Source organism: Peromyscus californicus, unplaced genomic scaffold (genome assembly GCF_007827085.1).
Source record: "Peromyscus californicus insignis strain IS unplaced genomic scaffold, ASM782708v3 Scaffold_8__1_contigs__length_139910024, whole genome shotgun sequence".
Taxonomy (NCBI): Eukaryota; Metazoa; Chordata; class Mammalia; order Rodentia; family Cricetidae; genus Peromyscus; species Peromyscus californicus.
This window is the reverse complement of record NW_026294606.1, coordinates 106,216,988-106,239,518: the sequence shown is the minus strand read 5'-3', so window position 1 is coordinate 106,239,518 and position 22,531 is coordinate 106,216,988. Positions and strand designations below refer to the sequence as shown.

The following is a 22,531-nucleotide window of genomic DNA, read 5'->3' as shown; positions in this document are numbered from 1 at the left end:
CACTCTTGTCTGCAGAGCAAGTTCCAGGACAGCCAGGGCTACACAGAGAAACCCTGTCCCAGAAAACAAAAACAAACAAAATAAAGAGGAAGGAAGAGAGGGAGGGAGGGAGGGAGGGAGGAAGGAAGGAAGGAAGGAGCTGATTCCATATCTGCTAATGGAAAGAGTATGACTCTCAAAACATCAACTTACAGGACCTCCTTCCTCCCCCCCTCCTTTTTTTTTTTTTTTTTTTTTTGGTGTAGGTCCTAGGCTCAAGAAATCTTCCCGCCACAGTGCTGAAGTATCTGGGGCTATAAGTACATGTTGCCTACAAATTTGACTGCTAAAAAAAACTTGACCATGAAGGCTGGGAATATAGCTCAGTGGTATAGCACTTGCTGAGGTGAATCCCTGGGTTTGAACTACATCACCCAGGCTGTGGTGGTCTGAATGAGAAATGTCCCACATAGGCTCAGATGTTTAAATACTTAATCCCCAGTGGTAGTATTATGTGGGTAGGTTTAGGAGGCGTGGCCTTGCTGGAGGAAGTATGTCCCTGGGGGGCCACCTTTGAGGTTTCAAAGCCACTGGCATTCCTAGATTTTATTCTGTTTCATGTTTTTTTATTTAAGATGTGAGCCCTCAGCCAGGCAGTAGCAGCACATGCCTTTAATCCCAGCTCTTTGGAGGCACAAGCAGGCAAATCTCAGAAAAACAATTTAGATTGTTTTTCTTTAAATGATGTGCTAGACCTACATAAACACTCTCATACCAACGCTATGAATTTATGAGTGCATTTTGGGAATTACCATCCTGGTCTACCAAGTGAGTTTCAGGACAGCCAGGACTACACAGAGAAACCCTGTCTCGACAAACCAACCAAACAAACAAAAAGATGTGAGCCCTCAGAGCTTCCTACTCCTGTCAACCATGCCCCATCATCATGGACTCTAACCTGTCGGAGTGGTAAGCCCAAATAAACTCTTCCATTAGTTCCTTGAACATGGTGTTTTATCACAGCAGTAGAAAAGTAATGCACACAACACACAAACCCAACAACAAACCCTTGACTTCGGGCAATCAACTCTCCAGACTTCGGTTAAGATGGTCAACCACCCTATGGGGACTGAGCAGCTTCAGAGGGTTGGGCAGGGGGTGGGCCATTGCTAAAACAAGGACAGTCTCTGGCAAACTACGACAGTTGTTTACCCAAGTTTAGGTCTCTATCTATAAAATAAGATTGAATTGGGCTGGCTGTAAAATTCTGCCAAAATCTGTATTCAAGCAGGCATTGCCAACTGACCTCAGAACTGATTCTGGTGACTTTGGGTGTATCCTCACAAGGCTTAGCATCTGGTCAGCTGCTGTCAGAATTGGCATCTATTTACCATCCTTGAACTGAACTTTTGTTTGTTTGTTTTGTTTGTCTGTTTCGAGACAGGATTTCTTTGTGTAGTTTTGGTGCCTGTCCTGGATCTCACTCTGTAGACCAGGCTGGCCTCGAACTCATAGAGATCCGCCTGGCTCTGCCTCCCGAGTGCTGGGATTAAAGGCATGTGCCACCACCGCCCGGCTTTGAACTGAACTTTTAACAAACTGGAATTTTAAGGATCGGGATTTATTGAGGATCATCTTTAGATCAAGCTCTGTTGCAAATCCAGACTTTCTTCTGCTCTGGCTAAATGACTTCTCTAGAACTTGCAGATATTTTTCGTACTTGACTCCATATTTGGGTAAAAATATAGATTGGCAACAGGTTATATATAATTTAGATTGTTTTTCTTTAAATGATGTGCTAGACCTACATAAACACTCTCATACCAACGCTATGAATTTATGAGTGCATTTTGGGAATTACCAATCTTACTTACAAGTACTGGTGTGGTACTAAAACCTTCGTCTGCAGACAGACTCATTAATGCCCACCTGGCTCCGACAGCCACCACCCTTCCACCATGATTCAGCTAGATGTCTACGTCCACTTTTCAGTGCACAGTCCACATCCCTCCCAGACTGTGTGAAGTATGCAAAGTCCTCAAGGACTTAAGTTTCCTCGAATTCAAGTGGCTATCTGGGGTTACTCTGCGTGGCTGCTAAGGAGCCAAGAAGTTCCAGATAGCCCAGAAAGGGGCAGAAAAAAAGGGTCTGCGGGGCCGCTCCTAGTTGCTAAGGGAGGGGCAGATCCCTTCTGGGCGGTTGTTGGCTGAGAAGCCAGCGCACAGGCGAGGGTAAGGAGATTGTGCTGCGGAAGGAGCCGGGTTTCACTGCAACCCAGCGGGCCCGCAAGCTGGTGGGTGGCGCATGCGCGGCGCGGGTCGTGGAGTTGTGAATGGTGCGTCTTGTTTGCTAGAGTTTGAGGCGGGCGGGCGCGCGAGAAGGAGGGGTGGGGCCGGCGGGGAGGTGGGGAGAGAAGGGGGGGGCGGCGAGAGGAAGTGGCGGCCGCGGCCGGGGGAGGCTGGAGCTGTGTCTGCGCGGGCGGCAAGCAACGGCTGAGGCGGCGGCGGCGGCGGCGGCGGTAGCGTGGGTTGGGCTCAAGCAGACGGCCGCACCTCAGACTCCCTGGAGCGGGAGCCCACGCGGGCGGGCTCCTGAAACAAAGAGCAGCGGGAGTCCAGACGCCGCGGGTGGGCGGTCAGCCGGTCAGCACCGAGCCCGCCAGCGGGTGCCCGCGCTAGCCCGGAGCGCGGCCGGCCGGCGCGGCCTGAGGGCGGGAAGATGCCGCGCGTCGTCCCCGACCAGAGAAGCAAGTTCGAGAACGAGGAGTTCTTCAGGAAGCTGAGCCGCGAGTGTGAGGTGAGGCGGGTGGGAGGCGCGGAGGCCTTGGCGCGCCCCGAGTGGGCCCGGGCGGAGAAAAGTTTGAGCGGCTTGGTTCCCGGGAGGCCCGAGGCGGCGAGCCGGCGGAGGGGTAATCTCACCCCGGCAGCAGTCCGCCCGCAGACTCTGCTTGCCCTTATCGGAGCCGCGGGGAGCGGGCGGGCGGGCGGGCGCCGCCGCGGATTTGACTCCTGATTTCGGGCCACCTCTGCCTTGCAGATTAAGTACACGGGCTTCAGGGACCGGCCTCACGAGGAGCGCCAGACCCGCTTCCAGAACGCCTGCCGCGACGGCCGCTCGGAGATCGTAAGTCGGCGGGCCCGGGTGCGCGGGGAGGCCGCGGGGACCCAGGCGCGCGCCAGTCACTTGTTGCGCGCGGCCCAGGCGGGTTCCGGACCGCGCCGCGGACGCTGCGGCTCCCGGAACTGAGCGGGCGCAGTCTCACTTCCTAGTCCGGATTCGAGAGGCAAAAGGCAGACCCTGGCGGGTCGGCCCTCGGGCGGACACGCGTTCTTCCCTGAACGGCTGCGACGGTCAGTGGTTCCCGTGCAGGCTCGGCTCTCGGAGAGGAGCTCAAACCCGAGCCTGGCAAAGGTTATCGCCCAGCCCGTGACCTCGATCAGGGGTCGGAGTGTTTGTCGGAAGAATACACCCATTCGTAAAAAGAATCATTTGGGGTCAGCGATAGTTTGTTTCTGAGAAGCGAGATTGGTAAATCTATATGGGAAGATATCTCCTAATGCAGCCGAGAGTAAATCTACTCCACTTATCTGTCGTCCTAACAGGGGAGGGGGAGGGGGAGGCCCCAAAGGATGGACCTTTTTTTTTTTTTTTCTTAGAATGTTGAGTCTGAAAGAAACGTTTATTTTCTTTTTTTCTAATCTAAACATGTCCCTCTTAGTATTGGAGTCCCTAAAGAATTGTCTGCCTCTACGAAACCAAACCCGTGGTTGATCTAGAGGCTCCTGTTTGATGTGTGAAGCCTACTACTCATCAAGTCCTGGGTGGAAAAATATTAGTGACCTAGTTCTTGTCTGTTAGTTGTCCTCTTCAGATGGGTTGCTTAGGAAGCAACAAAGGGAAGAAACTATAGGAAAGAGATTCTTAGGTTTCAGTTTGGTTTTTTTTTTTTGTTTTGCTTTTTGTTTTTGGGGTTTTTTTTTTTTTTTTAGTTGAAGCACCATGTAATGGAATCTTAATATTTGCTCAGTGACAGACCCATTGCCTTAGCCCAAACTTGAAGCAAAGGTACAATTTGAATATAGGTTAACTGTACAAGACTATTGATGAATGTATTCTATCCCCCCCACACAATTTTTTTTTAATTGAGATGTAATCCACATATCATGAACTCAATCAACTTTTGGCCACTGAAACCAGATTTATTTTTAAAGGTTATTTTAGTATTTAAAATGAAGGCTGTTGGAATTGAGTTGGTAGTGAGATAACTCTAATTAGTTGTATCAAGAGCTGTTAACTATTCGATCATTAAGGTGTTTTATAAAAGAAAGCCTGCCGCTTTCAACCCATATCTGGTTTCTTGAGTAATTATGATAGTTACATGATTGAAAAAGGCATTAGAAATGCTTTTTAGTTTTGGCTCTGAGTGGTAGAAGAAAATTCTTCAGTGGTCCAGTGATGATGGCATCCTTCCTGCATTTCAGAAGCAAAAGGTGGATGGTAGGTATACTTGATAAAGAATTTCCTGGATGTTACCAATGTTAAATGTAAAGAACAAGATACAAATAAATTACTGTTTTTTAAAGCTGAGTTGATTTTTTTAATGCAGTGATGCATAACCAGTAGGATTTATTTATTTATTTGTCCCATCAGAGTTTGATGCATGTAATTATAAATTGGGCATAATAATTCAAGGCACAGTATGTCTAAACAGCTGTATTTTAATGTTGTGATATATCAGTGTTATAGGTATTTGTCATAAATTTCTTTCAGAGTGAATTAGACATTCTAGGCTAAGTATTTGATTCTTCAAATTTTATTTTTCTGTTTTTCTTTGAGAAAAGGTCATATTTAACCTAGACTGACAATATATACAACCTTGGATGAGTTACAATTCTGCTTGGACCTCCCAAGTCCTAGGATTACAGGTGTTTGCCATGCCTGGTACAACTGAGAAGCACCCCCAGCTGCTTACAAATTTTAATAAGCTTTGTGTATTTTCTGAAAAATTTTATAAGTTAAGAAAGGTAGATTGAGTCGGGTGGTGGTGTCGAACGCCTTTAATCCCAGCATTCAGGATGCAGAGGCAGGAAGATCTCTTGAGTTTGAAGGCAATCTGGTCTAGACATTGAGTTCCAGGACAGCCGGGGATATACAGAGAAACCTGTCATGGAGAGAGAGAGAGAGAGAGAGAGAGAGAGAGAGAGAGAGAGAGAGAGAGAGAGAATATGAATGAATGAATATGTTTTTATTCCATATTGGGTTTTTTTGAGATTATAATTACATTTCTCCCTTCCTTCCTTTCCTCCTTCCAAGCTTTCCCATATACCCCTCCCCACTCTCCTTCAAATTCACAGCCTTTTTTTTTTCATTTTATTCATATATATATGTATACATATATATATTTCTAAATATAACCTGTTCCATCCATACAATATTATTTGTATGTATGTTTTCAGGGCTGGACAGCCAATTGGTGAGCTCTTCCCTAGGGAAGACCACCTCTCCGGATCCCAGCTTCCCTTGGTTGCCTCACTTCTTTGTGTAGGGTTGAGGCCTAGTGGGTTTGTCCCCATCCACTTTGGCATGTCCAGTGTCATCCTTGTTCAGCTCATGTTTGCCCAGTCGTGTTGGTGAGATTTTATGAGTGTAGCTTCTGACTCTACTGGAGACACAGTCTCACAGAAATTCCCTGCTCTCTGGCTCTTACACAGTCTCTTTACCCCTTCAGTGTTCCCTGAGGGTTAGGTGCAGGAACATTTTGTAAATGTATCCACTGGGACTGGGCTTCACAACAAGTAATTAATTGTTTAATTTCCCTTTTTAACATTAGTTGATTGAGTGGAGGGGGCAGTATGTGTGCCATGGTGAGTGAGTGGAGGTCACAGCGTAAGTTAGAGATATTGGTTCTTTCCTTCACCATGTGGGTCCCAGGGTTTGAATTCATGTTGGCAGGGTTAGCTATGTAAGTACCTTTACCTTCTTATTGACCCTTTGTTAAGTAATTTAATTATTTGTCTTTGGGAAGGAATTTCACATTTCCTTCTCTTTCTTACCTTTTAATTAATTGTTACCTATTCTCCCCACCCTAGTACTAAGACTTGAACCCTAAGGTCTTGAGCATGCTAGGCAAATATTCTGTATACCTGGGCTGTATCCATGGCCCTTTTGAAAAAGTTTTATTTTAGACTTTGAAAGAGGGCCTTACTAAGTTGCTTTGAACCTGTGATCTTTGTGCTTTTTGATTATGATTATATTACCTTCATTTATTTTTGATGGATTTGTGGGGGTGGGCAGGCTCTCAAGTTGCCCAGGCTGGCCTCAAATTCAGTATGTAGCTGAGGATTGAACTGATCCTTTTGCCTTACATATAAATACAGGAGGATCCTGTCGGCTAGAGAGAGCTGTTCTAGCCAGTGGTTGAGGTCATGCCTAGCCCTCTTCCAAAGAAAACTCCCAGGACCTTTAGCTCACAGAAACAGAGACTATATTCTGAGTATCTTCTGAATAAATAAATAAATAAATAAATAAATAAATAAATAAACCAATTTTTTTTTTGTTTTGCATCAAAGATATTTGATTATCTGAATTTTGAATTTAGAGGTTATATAATTTTATGCCTGAAATTTATATCTTCTGAACTGGCTGTGGCAGAACTTGCTTTGTTGAGCAAGCTAGCCTTGAACTTAGAGATCCACCTGCTTCTGCCTCCTGAGTGCTGGGATTAAAGATGTGTACCACCATGCCTGGTCATTAATTCTTAGAATAAGCGTGTTGGAAATGTCTTTATTACTAATAATACAAGAAATAATTAAGAGAAAAATGACTTGTGGGAGTTATGATTATTGTGAGAAAAGTAAAAGCTAATTCTCTGTGTGTGTGTGCGCGCGCGCGCGCGCGCGCGCGCGCGCTCGAGTGCTGAGACTGGTTCTCACTTTGTAACAGGCTAGCCTCAGACTCCTAATCCTCCTGCCTCTAATACATACATTTTTTTTTTCATTTTCACACTAATACTTTTAATCCTGAAATTCGAATGGTAAGAAGTATGTTGGGTTCTAAAACAAAGTGTGCTGTTTTAATGTTTTCAGAGTTTTCCTAACTCTTTCATAAGTGTAGGTATTTCATTTAAAAAAATGGGTTAGCTAGTGTTTTGCTGGGCAAGGTGGTCCATGCCTTTGATCCTAGATTTCAGGAGATAGGGAGATCAATGTGAATTTTAGGCCAGCCTGGTCTACCTGGTGAATCAGGCTAACTAGAACTACATATGAGACCTTGTCTCAAAAATAAAAGGGAAGAAAAAGATGGGGTTGCAGTACTTGCTTATTAGTTTTTGCCACTTTTCATCCTCATGAGAAGAATCTTCAGATAATAGGCATGAAGTTAGTGAAGCAGAAACTTTTCTTTCTTTGAGTACTACAATTTTTATTTTATTTATTTATTTATTGTGCACACACACACACACACACACACACACACACAGCACACAGGTACCCACTCTCACATGAATGGTGTGCTTGTGGAAGTCAGAGGGAAGTTCAATGGAATCAGTTCTTTCTTTCCACCATGTGGATACTGGAGGTGAAATGTGGGTTGTCAGGCTTGTGCAGGAACGCTTTTATCCACTGAACCATCTCCCAAGCCCCTGTTTTGTGTTTTGAGACAAGAACTCATGTAATACAGACTACCCTTGGAACTCCTGATCCTTCTGCCTCTGCTGCTTGATTGCTGTAATTACAGGTGTGAGCAACACCCACCTTAGAAAGTCTGAGATTGCCATTCAAATAGGAAGTGAGTTCAGCACAGAGCTGACTTAGAGCACTAGTAAACACAGCTGTCAACAGACAAGTTTCCTGGGCTGGATTTAACCTGCCAATTCTCTGCTCTGAAAATGTTATCTAAGGACAAGAAAGTTAGCTCTTCTTGATAGTTTCTCTTTGGCTGTGTATGTGCTTTGTGCCTGTAGTTTCGGTACTGGAGACATTGAGTGGAAAAGGTGACTTAGGCCCTGGAGTTTGAAGACAGCGTAGGCAAAATAGCAAGATATAGTCTCAGCTTAGCATGAAGCTCCTGCTTGTGAACCCAGGACTTGTGTACTTGAGACAAGAGGGCTGCCTTGAATTTGAGCAGCGTGAACTCTGTGCTGAGTTTTAGGGCATTCTGTGGAGGGAGGGATTATTTCTCTTATATTATTCAGCACACATTTATTAAGAGATTTTTTTGTTTTGTTACTTTTTTCGAGACAGAGTTTCTCTGTAGCTTTGGAGCCTGTCCTGGAACTCACTCTGTAGACCAGGCTGGCCTCAAACTCACAGAGATCCACCTGGCTCTGCTTCCCGAGTGCTGGGATTAAAGGCTTATGCCACCACCACTGGCACAGTGCACATTTCTGTAGTGCTTATTGATACTTTTCTAAGCAGCTTAATAAATAAGGAAACTGAGATCATACAGCCTAGGCAGATTTCCTTCTAGAATTCTGGTTTTCATTTTTTGGAGGGGATGGGCTTGGGCAGGGTCTCATGGAGCCCAAGTTGGTTTTAAACTTAATATGTAGTCAGAGATGAACTTGAATTCATGAATCTGCTTTTCATTTGAACTTATGCTGGTGGGGCTTTTATGAGTAAAACTTGCCCAGTTGAGAGGTTGAGCAGTTAGGCTGATGAAATGTACTTACAGGACCAGTAATAGAAATAAATAGGAGGTGGAGAGAAAATATTAATTAAGGCCAGCTTGGGCTGCATAGTGAGACCCCTTCTGAAGTTGTTATTCCTCAGGGGAACTGTTGGGAAAATTCATTATCTAGTAACTTTGAGCAAATCTCCCGAACGTGAGCCCCTTGCTTTCAAATGAAGATTATGTTTAGAAACAATGAATGCTTCAGAATTTAATAAGCAGGATAAAACTATGCTTCCAACAAAGAGAAGTTCATACATAGGTGACTTTAAAACTTTTTTTTTTTTTAATGTGTATGGGTGTTTTGCCTTCATGTATGTCTATGCCCTATGTGATGTGCCTGGTGCCCACAGAGGTAGGAATGGGGCATTGGATCCCCTGGAAGTTAAGTTACAGATGATTGTGAGCCTCCATATGGATGCTGAGAATCGAATTCTAGTCCTTCGAAAGTTGCCACTGTTCTTAAGAGCTGAACTGTTGCTGGGTGGCGGTGGCACACGCCTTTAATCCCAGCACTGGGGTGGGGGGTGGGGGGATGTTTGTGAGCTCAGATCGAGATCCAGGACAGGCACCAAAACTACACAGAGAAACCCTGTCTCGAAAAAACAACAACAACAACAACAAAAAAAAAAAAACCGAACTGTCTCTCCAACCCCTAAAATGATTCCCCCTCTCCCCTGCCCCAAGTCAGGGTCTTACTACATAGCTCTGGCTGTCCTGGAACTCACTATGTAGACCATGGGGGCCTTGGAATCACAGAAGTCTGCCTGTTTATGCCTCCCAGGTGCTGAGATTAAAGGCATGTGCCAATGTGCACAGCTTAAAATGTTGGGGTTTTTTTGTTTTGTTTTTTTATTTTTCTAGATGGGTTTCAAAGCTGGGGTGTCCGGTTTGGGCCATGCTGCCTGACTGTGTAAAGATACTCCATTTTTGTTTTGTTTTGTTTTGTTTTGTTTTTATTTCATATATCTCTGTATGCAAGTCTGTGCACCGTGTGTGTGAAGTTCCCACAGAGGCTTAGGAGGGCATAAGATCCCCTGGAACTGGAGTTACAGGTGTCGTGAGCCACCATGTGGGTGCTGGGAATTGAACCCGGGTCCTCTGCAAGAGCAGCCAGTGCTCTAACTGCTGAACCATCTCTCCAGATCAAAAATGTATTTTTTGGAAATGTGATTTTTACTTATTTCTTTCTAAATCTCTCTTGGAAAAGAAATAATGGTATTTTGGGGTTTTGTTTGTTTGTTGGGGAAATAAGAGTTAAATTGCTCAGAGGCTGCATAAAATGATACTTTTGAAGATGGTTTTAGATTTGTTCTGTGTATTGAGCTGTACCATCTTTTCTTTTTTTTTTTTTTCTTTTTTTTTTTTTTTTGAGACGGGATCATACTTTGTAGCCCTGGCTGTCCTAGAACTCAGTATGTAGACCAGGCTGGCCTCGAACTCACAGAGCTCTATCTGCCTCTGTGTCCTTAGTGCTGCTGGAATCAAAGGTGGGCGCTATCAATCAAAGGTGGGCGCTATCACACCTGGCCTCCTAGTATGTTTTTTTCGTGGGCTTTGAAACTCATGCTTTAAAATGTACTTAAATACTGCGGGTTTTTAAAAATGCACCACACATGGTTGCATATTTTCTTGAGCCAAAGAATCAAAAATTAAAATATCTCATTTATACAACTTTAAATTATGATATTCTTTAAAATTTAAAATCATGAGTGGTTTTTCACATTTGAAAATGAAGTTTTTAAATCCAAGGATAGGGGTTTTGGTTAGACACAGCAATGTGAGTTCCTAACGTCAGCAAAAATATGACCTGAAAGAAAGTATTGATTCCATGTCTGATTTTATATTTAAGCAGCCAATGGCAAATGTCCTTAAAATGGAATCAGATGTTTGTAACTTAATACTTAAGAAAAATGATGAGTGCATGTTTTTTACTTTTAAGTATTCTCGGTGCTGCCTGGCTTAAGACATAAACTGATGTAAAAATAAATGACTGCCTGCATAATTTATGTAATGTCCTGCTCCTGATCCTGTTTGTATTGATTTTTCTAAAAGGCTTTTGTGGCCACAGGAACCAATCTGTCTCTCCAGTTTTTTCCGGCCAGCTGGCAGGGAGAACAGCGACAGACACCTAGCCGGGAATATGTCGACTTAGAAAGAGAAGCAGGCAAGGTAGGAAATATCTCTTTCAATTTCAAGTATTGTGGATTGTTTTATTATTGTCTAATTATTTGCATTTTAATAAGGAGATTATTATCTGACTACCCAGACGTATGATCAGATTTATTTTCATGTTAAAAGAATGTAAAATGATTTTCATGACTTACTTTTATAACATTTGATCCTAATTTTATAGATATAATAATTAACAAGATAAGTTCTAACTTATAGGAAAATAATATTCTACATTTAATGTTCAAATTTTAATTTCTTTAAAAGTTAGCAAGAAATTTTTTGTGTCTACCAAAATATATTATGATAGTCCTGTGAAAAATGAACTAAAGAGAAAAAATGGGGAAAACTGTATATTTAAGAATTTTTTTAAAGAAAGCTCAATGTTTCTGTATTTACAAACTAATTACAGGTATTTTGTTAATGTAGCAAATTTGATTTTAAGAAAATCATAAGTAAACTTCTACTTGAAAATATTTTCTATTTATTTTAAGAAAAACTTTTTGGGAATTCAAATAAATACCTTACAATTTTTCTGTTAGTAGTTGAGGCTAAAGTTATGAAAATATAGGTAGACATGTTTACATTGATAGCTATTAAAAATCTGTATTATGTTACTTGATAAAAATTTAATAAATGGTATTTTAGATTGGTTGATCTTTGATGAAGGAGTCAGACTTTCAAAGAATAAAAAAATTTTTTTTTAAATCAACTGATTTTATGAACTTTTATATCCAGTTGTATACTCAATATCTCTCATACTTTCTCTGTAGGATGGTTTTGTTGGTGTTTTGGGGGTTTTGCTTGTTTGTTTTTCTGAGGCGTTTTTTGTTTTTCCTTTGAGATATATGGTCTCTTGTAGCCGTGGCCTACCGTAGAACTCTTTGATCCTCCTGACGCTACTTTGGACTGTCAGGGTTACAGGTGTGTGCCACCACACCCAGCTTATAGTATGTTACCATACCAGTTTCTGGCAACTTGCTAAATTATTCTTCTAAGTGTCATCATGAATAGCATAAACTCTTGTATGGCTTGGCAGAGTTTGCCTTTTTAGTTTGGGGGGGCAGCTCCTGGACTTCTTACTGAATTCCCAATCAGCCCGGCTGCAGTGAGACCCTATCTCAAAACAAAACAATGCTGGTGTGATGGCTCTGCAGGTAAAAACGTTTCCTGGCAACCTGATGACCTGAGTTGGGTCCTCAGAACCCATTGCGGCTGTGGTCACAGCTTTAGCTAGTGGAGTATCACAGTCGCAGAAACAACCGGAGAGATCCTGCCTAAAAAACAAAAAATGGAAGGAAAGAGCTGGTTCCTGAAAAGCTGGCGTCTGGTGTTCAGACACATCTGTACCCCCTACCACACACAAATAATAAAGTAACTCTTAAACAAAAACAAAAACAAAACCTGAAAAGAAGTAACAGCATATAAGCATGTAAACATTAATTAAAAGATTTATCTGTTTTAAGCAGGATGAAAGATTTTGTTTATATCTGATCTTTTGTTTTGTTTTTCCAGACAGGGTTTCTCTGTTCGTAGCTCTGGATATAGACCAGGCTAGCCTTTAACTCACAGAGACCCACCTGCCTCTGTCTCCCAGTGCTGGGATTAAAAGTGTGTGCCACCACTACCTGACTAGATTTGATCTTTTATGGGCAACCAGCTAATTTTTAGATTGAAAAGGGAAAGGCCACAGGATTGTGAAAACAATGAGTAATGGTTACATAATTTATTGTGTATTAACTTGCTTAATTGGAAATGAAAATTAGTATTTATGATGTATCAATTTCAGTACAAATGATAAAACTGGTGCAAGGTATCAAAAAATTTACATCTTATTAATACTTGTTGTAGAAGTTTTTCTAAAAGAGGGGCAGATGGTAAATATTTTTCAGTTTTGCAGGCTTGAGTTCTCTCTTATAGCTATTCACCTCTAGTTGTAATGTCAAAAGAGCGAAACAGCTAAGTAGGGCTGTATTCCAAGAATGGTAAAGCTAGTCAAAAAATCAGTATGTTTCTTTCATATATAGTTTTGCCATCTCCTATACTCACCAAAAGAAAGGCAGAAAGCAAACAGCACTCTCCTAGCATATTGCTGCATACTGCTAAGATAAAGTACTCTGGTTGGTTTAAAAAAGGAATACTAACCTAGGTTTTCTCATCCATGGCATTCAGCCTGTGGAATCTTACATTTTTCTTTCTCCCCTTTTATGCTTTGTTGTTACCTTTAGACTTTCTGTCTTCATGAGCCTAAGGCTGACTACCAAAAAGACAATTGGAAGAACTTTCCCAAATGTTAATTATTTGCCAATTTTAATTCTTATTTTTACCAGATATCAAATGAGTATCATCTCATATTTTTTCCACGTAGTTTGAACTTGTGATCCTTCTGTGCCTATACATCCCGAGTGCTGGGATTACAGGTTTGTAAATTCCATTGTTTTAACCTAGTCACCTCCCAATCAGCTCTTTTCTCTTAACTGGTAAGTGACCAGGAACATTTGTAGTTTTAAATACATGGTGTTGGTAGAGAAGCAACCTAAAGAAGGTTAGAAAATGATGTGCCGCGCAGTCATCTGGGGGAAGTGTTCTAGACAAGGAAAAAAACATTGTGAAGGCGCATGCACTACATACTGTATAAACAGCAAGCAGGCCAGGGTGGCTAGAGTAGAGTAAGACAGGAGTAGAAGGTGAGATAAGAGAATTAAAATAAGGAGCTGCTTAATGTGACCACAGTAGACTGTTAAAATGACTTTTGGTTTTTCAAGACAGTTTCTCTGTAGCCCTGGCTATCCTGGAACTCATTCTGTAAGACCAGGCTGGTCTCGAACTCAGAGATCTACTTTCCTCTGCTTTCTGAGTGCTGGCTTTAAAGGCATGTACCACCACCTCCTGACTGGCAGATTTTTTTTTTTAAAAGGAAAATGTTATAATTTTATTTGTGTATATACATGTGTAAGGTTGTGGGAATCTGCTTCATATCGGTCCTAGGGATTGAACTCTAGTTATCAGACTTGGCAACAAGAGTTTTACCCACTGAACAGTCTCACCTGCCCAAAGGTGGTGTTCTTTTTTATTTTTATTTTTTTAATTTCCCCTGGTTTATTTGTTTTATTTTGTTTTAGTTTTTAAAGTCAGGATCTCACATAGCTCAGACTGATCTTGACTTTGCTATATATCTAAGGTTGGCCTTGAACTTCTGATACTCTTCCCTCAGCCTCCAATATCCTGGATATAGGTGTGTGAGCCATTACACCTGGCTTGACAGTGACTTTTATTCTGAACGAAATTGAGAGTGGTTTCAGGGTTCCAAGCATGATATGGTTTGTGTTAGGTTTTGACAGATTCACTCTGCATTCTAGATTGATAATAGATTGTAAGGGCCAAAGTGAAGTAGGGAAACCAGTTTGGCTATTGAAGTAATCTTGGCAAGGCAGTGGTGGTATAGTGAGAGGTGAATGTGTTCTGAGATAAAACTGTCCGAATTTGTTTATAAATTGGATGTAGTGGGTGGGGAAGAGAGTGTTAAGAACAGCTCTACCTCTTTGGCTAGAACAACTGGAAATGTGGGGTTGCCATCATCTATGATGGGAAGGGCTGTAGATAGAGGAAGAAGCAGGTTTGCTCAGTTTAGGGTTTGTGATGGTTGCTTCTTTTTATAGCTTCTGTTTCCTTACTGCATACTTTGAACTCCCAAAGCTAATTAACAAACTGCTTTTTTTGGTGGTGGTGATTTTTTTGTTGTGTTTTGTTTTGTTTTTTCTTTTCAAGACAAGGTCTCTGTGTAGCCTTGGCTGTCCTGGAACTCGCTCTGTAGACCAGGCTGGGCTCGAATTCACAGAGAACCACCTGCCTCTGCCTCCCCATTGCTGGGATTAAAGGCATGTGCCACCACTGCCCGACTAACAAACTGCTTTTTAAAGTGACCCTTCACCTGTTTATCTCGAGTTCAGTGACCTTTGAAAAAGATCAACTTTATTGAAATGTAGTTTAAATATAATAAAGTGCACTAGTTCAGTAGTGTAATTTTTACTTTAACAAGTGTATGCATACATATAAATGCCACTGTGATTAAGGTAATATTTCAGCCACTCCAAAAGTTTTCCCAGACTCCTTTACACAAATCTGGGATTGTTGTAGCTGTGTGGTTCTGGGTCAGGTTCTCTCTTGAGGTTACATTTAAACTGTTAGATAGAGCTGGACAATCTCTGAAGAGTGTCTAGAGCCAAAGGCTGCACGTCTAAGCTCATATGACTTCTGTTTCAAGACATGTGCTTCTCTGTACTGAGAAAGTGAGTGAAGTCACCATGCTTTTTATGACTACTTCTCCGAGTCATTTGTGTCTCATTTGGTTTATTAGCAGCTAGTCACTAAGTCTAGGCCACATTCAACAGAGAAGGGGATTATTACACTTGGGTTTGAATACCAGGATGATGGGATCATTGGCCATGTTGGAGCCCAGCCACAATAATAATTCTTAAATTTAGTGAATTCAGAACAGCTTACAATGTTAGTAAAGAGGAAACAATAATTTTGTATTCAAAACAGTTTTGTGATTTATGAAAATGGCTTCAGAAAATAGCCCCTTTTATTCATCTTTTGCTTATGTGATAGCAAGAATATTTTCACTTAGGCCTGTTGGCCGAGGTCTATAATCCTAACTTCTCCAGAGGCCTGAGTGGGAGTATCAAAAGTTCAAGGCCTTCTTGACCCACAGGGAAACCTTGTCTCAAAAGGCAAAAAGAGAACTGGGGATGTAGATCAGTTTTAGAGCTCTTGCCTAGCATTTGTGAAGTCCTATGTTCAACCCCCCCCCCCCCCCACACACACACACACACTTAATTTTCCCCCAAAACTGAGGGTTTTGGTGTTTTGTTTTGTTTTTTTCCAACCAAAGGTCTTTATAATAAGGAAGGTCTGTTAGCAGACTGTTACCTAAAAATAGATGCTTTGTGTAAGTTCAGGTTAGAACATAATATTGTATATTTTTGTTTTGAAGTATTTAAAAACTTTTTGGGGAGGACAGCCTAACCTGAAACTCATTATATGGATCAGGCTAGCCTTGAAACAAAAAGAAAAGATGTGTGTGGGTGTTTTGCCTGCTTGTAAGTTTTTTCACCCTTTGTGTGCCTGGTGCCCATGGAAGAGGCCAAAAGAGGGCATTGAATTCCCAAGGACTAGAGTTATAGAATATTATGAGCTGCTGCATGGGTGCTAGGAATTGAATCTGAGTCCTCTGGAAGAATAGCCGGTGCTCTTAACTACTGAACCATCCCTTGTGGTGATATTGTGTTCCCCAATATATCGTGCACCCTAATAAATTTATCTGGGGTCAGAGAACAGAACAGCCACTAGACAGTCATAGAGGCCAGAAAATGGTGGCACTCACACCTTTAATCCTAGCCTTCTGGAGGCAGAGATCCATCCAGATCTCTGTGAGTTCAAAGCCACACTGGAAACAGCCAGGCCTGGTGACTCACGCCTTTAATCCCAGGAAGTGATGGCAGAAAGCAGGAAGGTGTATAAGGCGTGAAAACAGGAACTAGAGCTGGTTAAGTTTTCAAGCTTTTGAGCAGCAGTTCAGCTGAGATCCATTCGGATCAGGACACAGAGGCTTCCAGTCTGAGGAAACAGGATCAGCTGAGGAATTAGCGAGGTGAGGTAGCTGTGGCTTGTTCTGCTTCTCTGATCTTGCAGCATTCACCCAATACCTGGCTTCGGGTTTGATTTTATTAATAAGATATTTTAAGATTCGTGCAACAATCCCTCCAGCCCCATTTGAAACAGTTGTCTAATTGAACTGTTTGCATTTGGCATGTCATTGTTTTTGTTTGTTTTGGATAGTACTGAGCATGAGTTATTCAAGTACTGTACCACTGAGTTGTGTTCCTATCCCTTATCTTGGCTCTTGGTCTTCAGGGAAGATTCAAAATACTAGAGCATAGTAGAAAGGTAGAGTCAGTTCAGATCACAACTGTTTGCATAGTCACAAGTGGTAAGTAGACTGTTCCTCGTGTGAGGATTAAATGAAGTGCTAGAATATATGGAAAATATATTTTGAAATTTGGGTTGTTTTGAGACTAGTCTCCTGTAACATAGGTTGGTCTTAAACTTATGTTTCTTCTGCTTCTACCTCCCAAGTGTATGGATTACAGCCCTGTGCCAGTATGCCCAGCATTGAAAATGCATCTTAAATTGTATCCAAAGTAAGGCTGTTCAGTGGTTTTATAGTGTAAGATTGTAAGTGAATCATAGTGATAGTGCTGTAGTATGACTTGGTAAGTTTATTTCAGGTGGGCCTACAGTGCTGCTGGAATACTTCATCTTTCCCTAGTAGTCCATCTTGGTGTGTTTTTAATTCTTCTTTAAACTGCTTCCTTGTAAAAAGATCGCTAGGGAAAAGCAACTTATCACAACTTACAACATTCCTAAATTGAAGTTATATAGACTCAGCTTAATTCCTCCACTCTTTCCTCTTAGGACTTATTTCCAGTTACATTTTATTTCAAATGAATGTAGATGGTTTTGCTTGACCATAATTAATAGTCTTGAGTGATCACATTGTTTTTTTTTTTCATGTAATCTGTTTGACTATATATGGTAATTGTATGGCCCAGTTAGTATAAAGAATATGAAGAAATCTGATTTCAAAAAATTGAAAAAACGGACTTGATTGTTTACTATTGGTTGACCCTGTACTGATCCTATGAAAATTGAATATTCTCTTCCTGTACTGACCTCGGGAAGAGAACGGTTAAACTCTTTTCTAAAAAGTAATTTTAGGGCATGGACCTCTTTTTTTTGAGACAGGGTCTCATGTAGCTCTGGCTGTCCCCGAACTCAGAGATCTCTTGCCTCTGCCACCAAGGCATGCACCACCATGCCTGTCATAAGATATTTTTGATCCTTTTTCCTTAGCCTTTCAAATGCTGGGATTATAGGCTTGCCAGTGCTTATGAAGATAATAATAGCAAAGTGATTTTTAACAGAATTTGATTTAATGGATGAAGGAATTAATTTTTGAGTAGGCTTCTCTGTTTAAGATATATTGCCTCTTATTTTCCCTCCTTCCCTCCCGATTTTTAACATGTGTATCTGTGTCTGTGTGTGTGTGCCTGCCTGCCTGCCTGCCTGTGTTGGGCAGCTTGTGGGCATAGGTTGCCTTTCTTCCACCATGTGGGTTCTAGGAATTGCACTCAGACTGCCAGGCTTGGCAGCAGTTGTTCTTACAGGGAGCCGTCTTGCCAGCCCTGAATACCAAATTTCAACTTAGACTAATGTTTCCAACTTAAAAACCATGTATACTTCATAATATGGCTATGGCTAGTACATAAATGTGTACTAAGAGCTCACAGAAGGAAGAGACAGGAGTGTTCTTAGATGGAACATAAACATGGATGTGGAAAAGGACTGTAATTTTCAGATGAAGTTCTTGGAAGAGGATGAGCTGAATGGAGTCTCAGATTGCAACTGCATTCAGCTCTGTTGCAGATGCTTAAGAGCTCTCGGGGCAACAGGTGATGAAGCTCCCGCTTTGCGGCACTGCTGTGAATGCCAGCTTTTCACTTAGGGAAAAAATACATTGAGGTTGAGTAAAAACGATTGTGTAGAAAGCATGTGATGTGTTTGTACAATTTTTGATTTTGTAGGAAAGTATACAGATCTCATGTTATTATTGGTGGTGGTGGTGGTGGTGGTGGTGGTGGTGGTGGTGGTGGTGGTGGTGGTGGTGGGTTTTGTTTTTTGTTTTTGTGGTTTTGAGATGCGGTCTCATGTAGCTCAGGCTGGCATTGAACTAGTCAGTTAGCAAAGGATGACCCTCTCTTATCTTCTCCTAAGCACTGGGATTGAGGGTGTGAGCCACTGTGCCCAGCTCTTATGTAGTCTTAACAAAAGTCTGAGTTTAGTTAACATACTCTTTTTTTTTTTTTTTTTTTGTCATTTTTGAGATAGATTGTTACGATGTGGCTCAGGCTGTTATCATACTCAATCCTCCTACCTCTTTCTTCCAAGGACTAGGATTATAGTTTTTGCCACTGTGCCCAGCAACATACTAATTTATTGAATATGTGTTTAAATGTGTGTACATATACATAAGCTTCAAAAATATTTTCTAGTTTTACATTTTACAATTTGTTGTTTGAACTACATAAAGTAGGTTTATACATTGCATTAGATCACTGTAAGAAGCTATGTTTTCTCCTACATGCAACCCAGTTGTTACTCAGAGGTGAGGGAATGAATGACTGTAGTGATTATCTGGCAGTGGCTGACTGTGCACTTAGGAACAGAGGGGACCATGTGGCTAACAGAGGATGAGTCAGAATGAAGTCTTAAAGGAATCTGTTAAGTAGTCTACAGAAATGATTACAGCGGGGCAGCAAGGTACATATTTCATCAGTGGAATCTTGTTTTCCTGGGTGCTTCTGGCCAGTCTAGCATTACCGCTAGCTTGTCTGATGATTCATTAGTTTGTGGGTAGAACAACTGTTCATTGCCTGGGCATGGGGTCGGAGGATGGCTCTTTCCCTTGGAAAAAAATTGCTATGTAGAGCATTGGTGGAAATGTAGATGTAAGCAGTGTTTCTGTAGTGGTCTGTGTTTTTACGTACGTTGACTTGTCTAATTTTTACTAAAGGAGATAGAGTCCCAGCAATGATTATAAAATGTGAGGAATCTGGTACAGATAAGTGAAAATAAGTAGTTTGAAGGCCAGGCATGGTGGTACACACTTACAATCCCAGCACTTAGGAGACGAAGACAGGAGGGCTTACGAGTTCAAAGCCATACTGGGCTACATAGTAAGAACTTGTTCCAAAAACAAAAACCTCAAATAAACAATAATAACAAAAAAGTAAGTAGTTTGGAGATAATTAGTATAGGGAAGCTAAGAACTTTTTTTTTCTATTTTCTTACTCTTTTATTAATAAGTATTTAAATATTTATGGGGAGGCTGGAGAGATGACTCAGTGGTTAAGAGCACTGGCTACTCTTTCAAAGGACACTGGTTCAATTCCTTAGCATCTACAGGACAGCTCAAAAACATCCATAACTTCAGTTCCAGTAGATCTAATGGATGCATTCTTCTGGCATTTAGGGCACCAGGCAAGAGACAAATAAGGTACACACACATATATGTAAGCAAAACTGAATGTTACCAGTTTATTTTTATTATTTATTTATTTATTTTATTTTTTTTTTTTTTTCCGAGACAGGGTTTCTCTGTGTAGCTTTGTGCCTTTCCTGGAACTCACTTGGTAGCCCAGGCTGGCCTCGAACTCACAGAGATTCGCCTGGCTCTGCCTCCCGAGTGCTGGGATTAAAGGCGTGCGCCACCACCGCCCGGCTGTTTGTTTATTTTTAAAGGCAGGGTTTCTCTGTGTAGTCCTGGCTGTCCTGGAACTTGCCCTGTAGGCCAGGCTGGTCTCAAACTCAAGATTCACCTGCTTCTGTCTCCCAAGTGCTGGAATTAAAGGCAAGTGTCACCATGCCCAGCTTATCAGTTTGCATTATAGAGACGTGAAATGCTCTTTCCAATTGAAAGATGATGATGATGATGATGATGATGATGATGATGATGATATGATTTTGAAGAATGAAGTCTTTGCTTCTTGCTTTTGTCAATAGCTTTGGGATTGGTTTCTATGCCTATTGATTTGTGACTCAGTACTGATGTGCATTGGGTATGTTTGTAGATTTGCAATTATTGTGCTTTGCTTATCTCAAAATTATCTTCTTCAGAACTCAAACAAGGAAATTCTTTGGATCATAGCTTTTCTACTTTCAGTTCGCCTCACCTCAGCTACCTACTTGCTAGAAAATGCTCTTTCCTAAAATGGGGTCAGCATGGCAGGGGAAAAGACATCTGAATTGAAGATGCCACCACTGTTTCCCACAAGCAGCCTCTAGACCTTCAAGGAAGGAAATACTGTCCAAGTTAATAAATGAGAAATTAATCAGATTTTCTCATACCCTTCTTCTGATGCTTAAATTTCTGGACCCAAGTTTACCATTTTATTTTTAACTTTTTTAGCTGTCTAAGAGGGAGTACAGTTAAAAGAAGTGCAGTTTGGTATCTTGCTCAGTGGTCATATTTACTTAGCACATACAAAGCTTTGGATTTGTTCTCCATTAACAACTAATACAACTCTCTCTCTTTCTCTCCCCTGTCCATTTACTAGAAGGAAGAGTACTTATCATCTCATGGTCTATACTACAAAGACCTTGGTGTCCATCTATGAAGGAGGATTAGAAGAGTTTTACCATCATACTGAATGCTTTGCATACCCCTTTGAGAAGCTAATGAAATGAATAATATTCTTTAGAAAAATACACCTGAATTCAAAAGTAAATTATTATTATTCAGAATTTTACAAAGTTTCTGGTTTTACTGAAATATACCTATAAATTCCAACCTCCTTATGGGTTTTCTGAACTTGAGAGGCAGAAGCAGGTGAATCTCTGAGTTTGAGGCCAACCTAATCTACATACAAGTTCCAGGCCAGCCAAGGCTACATAGTGAGGCCCTGTCTCAGGAAAATAAAATAAATCTCCTGTTATCAAGGTATGGTCGTAGAGGCCTGTAGTCCCTAACTCCAGAGGCTAAGACACGAAACTTGAGTTTGAGGCTAGCCTAGCCACTAGCAAGTAGTGAGTACCAGGCCTGTCAGGGCTATATAGTTAGATCTTGTCTGAAATAAATCAGAGGGAGGATTTGTGACAAAAACTTTGTTGCTGTAAATAAAAGAGACCTAAGGTCCCATAACATGTGTAGTCAACAAAGGGGAACTCAACCTATGATTATAATATGTGTTCTTGTTTGCTTAATGGCTACTCATAGTCTGCTCTGCATTTTCTTCTGCCCTAATTGAAAAGTTGGACTTTCTCCAAGTTCTTCATCAGTCCTCATTTCCTGTTTATTCTTCAAGGAATCTCTCCTCCCTTCCTCAAGATTTAAACCCATAATGGTACTGTTAGTAGCCACCGTATTTATTGTATCAGCCCAGATCTCTTAGAAAACCGAAATCTTATGTTTCCTTTCTGTCTCCTCTCAGTTTGCCTGTTGTGATTAATTTAATAATTTTAACCTTTTCCTGACTTGTTTTACTTAGTATAGCGGCTTTGGGGTTCATCTGTGTTATAGAAGCAATACTTGATTTTTATTTTGTTGGTGGTGACAGTGGGGTGTTTGTTTGTTTTGAGACGGTCATCCTGTGTAGTGCAGGCTTACCTTGAGTTTGCACTGGTCCTTCCACTTTAGCCTTCTCAGTGCTGGAATTAGAGGCATGTGCCATCATGTCCAAATAGTATACCCTTATATTGATAATATAGTTGGATGATACAAGCATGTTTTTATTGAATCTCTTTGTGGTTTGAATGATGGGGATTTTGAAGCTGTAGGTTGAAAATTAAGTGATTTATATAATTTGGATTCAATATGACATCAAAAATAGTGATGTTTAGATCTTGAGTTAAATTCTGCTAAACCAGCTTTTACCTTTCTTTTTAAAAAAATGAAGCTAACCGGGCAGTAATGGCACACGCCTTTAATCCCAGCACTCGGGAGGCAGAGCCAGGCGGATCTCTGTGAGTTCGAGGCCAGCCTGGACTACCAAGTGTGTTCCAGGAAAGGCGCAAAGCTACACAGAGAAACCCTGTCTCGAAAAACCAAAAAAAAAAAAAAATGAGACTATAGTCACTTTTAAACCTGTGAAGT

At 41.3% G+C, this 22,531-nt stretch overlaps 1 protein-coding gene across 2 annotated transcripts in view; it reads left to right on the top strand.

Moving 5' to 3' along the window:
* The first annotated feature begins 2,421 nt into the window (after positions 1 to 2,421).
* Positions 2,422 to 22,531, top strand: part of Cbfb (core-binding factor subunit beta) — a 47,631-nt gene continuing 27,521 nt past the window's right edge. The window contains exons 1-3 of one of the 2 annotated variants that reach the window (XM_052728548.1): positions 2,422 to 2,775; positions 3,016 to 3,102; positions 10,702 to 10,818. In XM_052728548.1, the coding sequence (XP_052584508.1) occupies positions 2,698 to 2,775; positions 3,016 to 3,102; positions 10,702 to 10,818 (282 nt within the window). In that variant the 5' untranslated portion in view covers positions 2,422 to 2,697. The remainder of the gene's footprint in view (positions 2,776 to 3,015; positions 3,103 to 10,701; positions 10,819 to 22,531) is intronic. The other variant, XM_052728549.1, reaches the window with a different exon arrangement.